Source organism: Engraulis encrasicolus, chromosome 10 (genome assembly GCF_034702125.1).
Source record: "Engraulis encrasicolus isolate BLACKSEA-1 chromosome 10, IST_EnEncr_1.0, whole genome shotgun sequence".
NCBI lineage: Eukaryota > Metazoa > Chordata > Actinopteri > Clupeiformes > Engraulidae > Engraulis > Engraulis encrasicolus.
This window is the reverse complement of record NC_085866.1, coordinates 21016053-21018186: the sequence shown is the minus strand read 5'-3', so window position 1 is coordinate 21018186 and position 2134 is coordinate 21016053. Positions and strand designations below refer to the sequence as shown.

At 45.8% G+C, this 2134-nt stretch overlaps 1 protein-coding gene across 1 annotated transcript in view; it reads right to left on the bottom strand.

Moving 5' to 3' along the window:
• The window catches only part of kcnc4 (potassium voltage-gated channel, Shaw-related subfamily, member 4), a 28763-nt gene extending 26907 nt beyond the window's left edge, over positions 1-1856 (bottom strand). Inside the window, exon 1 of the mRNA XM_063208387.1 lies at positions 520-1856. Within this exon, the coding sequence (XP_063064457.1) occupies positions 520-1140 (621 nt within the window). The 5' untranslated portion in view covers positions 1141-1856. The remainder of the gene's footprint in view (positions 1-519) is intronic.
• Between the last annotated feature and the right edge of the window lie 278 nt (positions 1857-2134).

Below are 2134 nucleotides of genomic sequence, written 5' to 3'. Positions count from 1 at the left end.
GCCGGAGGGCTGTGAGGTACTGCAGTATATGTTGCACTGCTGAATGCACACCTGTAGTGCGGCTGCCTCATATAAACAGTGGTTGCGTTAACTCCCTCCTCCCTCTTGCATCACTTTGTGTTTCATTGGAATGATATCGTGTGACAGGTCTTTATAATGATGAATGATAAATGACAATTGATGTGGTTTTCTCTTAACTCAGATGAAAATAGATGTGATTTACAATGTGACATTCACACCTGTTTGAGGTTCACGTGTCAGTCAGTCTACATGTGAAGTTGCCTAATCTGTTGAGTGCATACATTATGGGCAGCAATTGGGTTAGGGAGGAGGTGGTCTTAAGATCAAAATGCCATGCAAAAAATGCCCTGTAAATAACGTTTTGAATAGCTGAGCAATGTAATGTATTACTGTGCGTAATTACGCATATATCCACTTGTAATAACCCTCGCTGCTTTGTGTTTGACATTCAACTAAATAATACTGATATTTAGCATGCATTGGTGGACTGACACTTACCCTTGCGGCCCTGGAGGAGTAAGGGTCATCGAAGAGTGCCCATATTCTGGGCTGCCAGATCTCACAGCATCCTCTGGATCGATCCGGGCAGTCCTCGATGCCAAAGCGCCTGGCCAGTTCTCTGTCGTCTTCGTTGTCCTCCGGCTCGGGGGGCTCAAAAATCTCCAGAGCCTCCTCAGCATCCCTATGCTGCCGATATGTCATCCAGCAGCAAGGTTCCACGTCCGTCTCGTCAATACCCCAAAATGCCAACTCCTCTTCGAACAAAGGGCCGCAGACATCTGCTGGACAATGCAGCTTGCCAGTTCTGTAGTAATTTAACACGTAGGAAAATATGCCCGGGTGCCGGTCAAAGAAGAACTCGTTTGTTGAGTGCCTGGCCCCCGTGTCAGCCCCATCTGAATTGGCCTGGGGGTCCGGGTCCGCCAGCCATGCCAGGCGGGTGCCAGGCAAGGTCCTTAGGGTGCTCTTGTAGGTTTCATGACGCGTGCCACCTACGTTTATGATGATTTTGTCCATGTCTTCCCCTCTGGACATATCTTCCTTCAGACATGTTTTAGACAGAGGTTTGTTTCCTGACTTGCGTCCTCGGTAAGACGAAACACACACCGAGCTAATCATAGATTTAGTTGGGTAGGTTGCCCAGGGAAAGTGTGTTTTTGAAAAGTATCGCCAGAAATGTTACTGATTCCACAGACGCGGTTGAATGTCTGCTTTATCTTATTCTTCTTTCTCGTCTCATTGTTGAGGTTTCATTTCACCTTACAATACGTGGACCAAAAGCATTGATCTGGCCTTGAAAAGAAAAACCACCTGTTATTGAGGCGCGCCAATAGCCGCGCCACCGCTAGGGCTAAATAACGCAATATTGAACCAGGTTTGAATAATCAGTGATTCTTAATTTAGTAACCAATGGCTAGTGTGTTTTAGCACTAAAGGAGATGTAGGCGTAGCTGTCTAGCTGTCTAGCTATCCAAATATGACATCAATACTGTCTCCAGGAGTTTTCACATCCGTTGTTATGAGGGTGCAACAGGCGGATTTAACCGCTTTCTGTCAGCGTCAGGCACAGATTTGAGATTCTAATTTGGCCGTCAACATCTCTTGCATTGTTCTTAGTTCGTATACAAGTCAGCCGCACTGATAAATTACAAACCTCTTGCAAGAGTCTCACCTGCACTTTCGGTATCTTGAAATTGGCACGAAATAAAATCGAAAATGTTTATCTCCCTGGAATACCACTTTTGAACATAGTCCACGGATTGACGTGTCGGGCGAAAATGTTGACGAAAAATGGCATGTGTTGCTCAGCAAAAATCCATTTGTTGCCTCTTCATCAAAAAGTATCTCCCTTGTTGCCGCGGTCTGACGACTCTACTGAGGGAGATGGTTTGTGCATCAGCAGAGACACATTAACTCCTTGTGTGCCGCTGGCAGCTTAATTGATAGGGAGGGTGCGTGCTCAATAATGTTGTTTTTCCCAAAAACGCGAGGCAGCCCTACGCCTAATCTATCTTTGATGGAACTGGTGTCTGCAAGACATGTCTTCGGAAACTTGCAATGCAATGAAATAAGCAGGCACATCTGATTCTCACGTTTAGTATGTAACCATTGC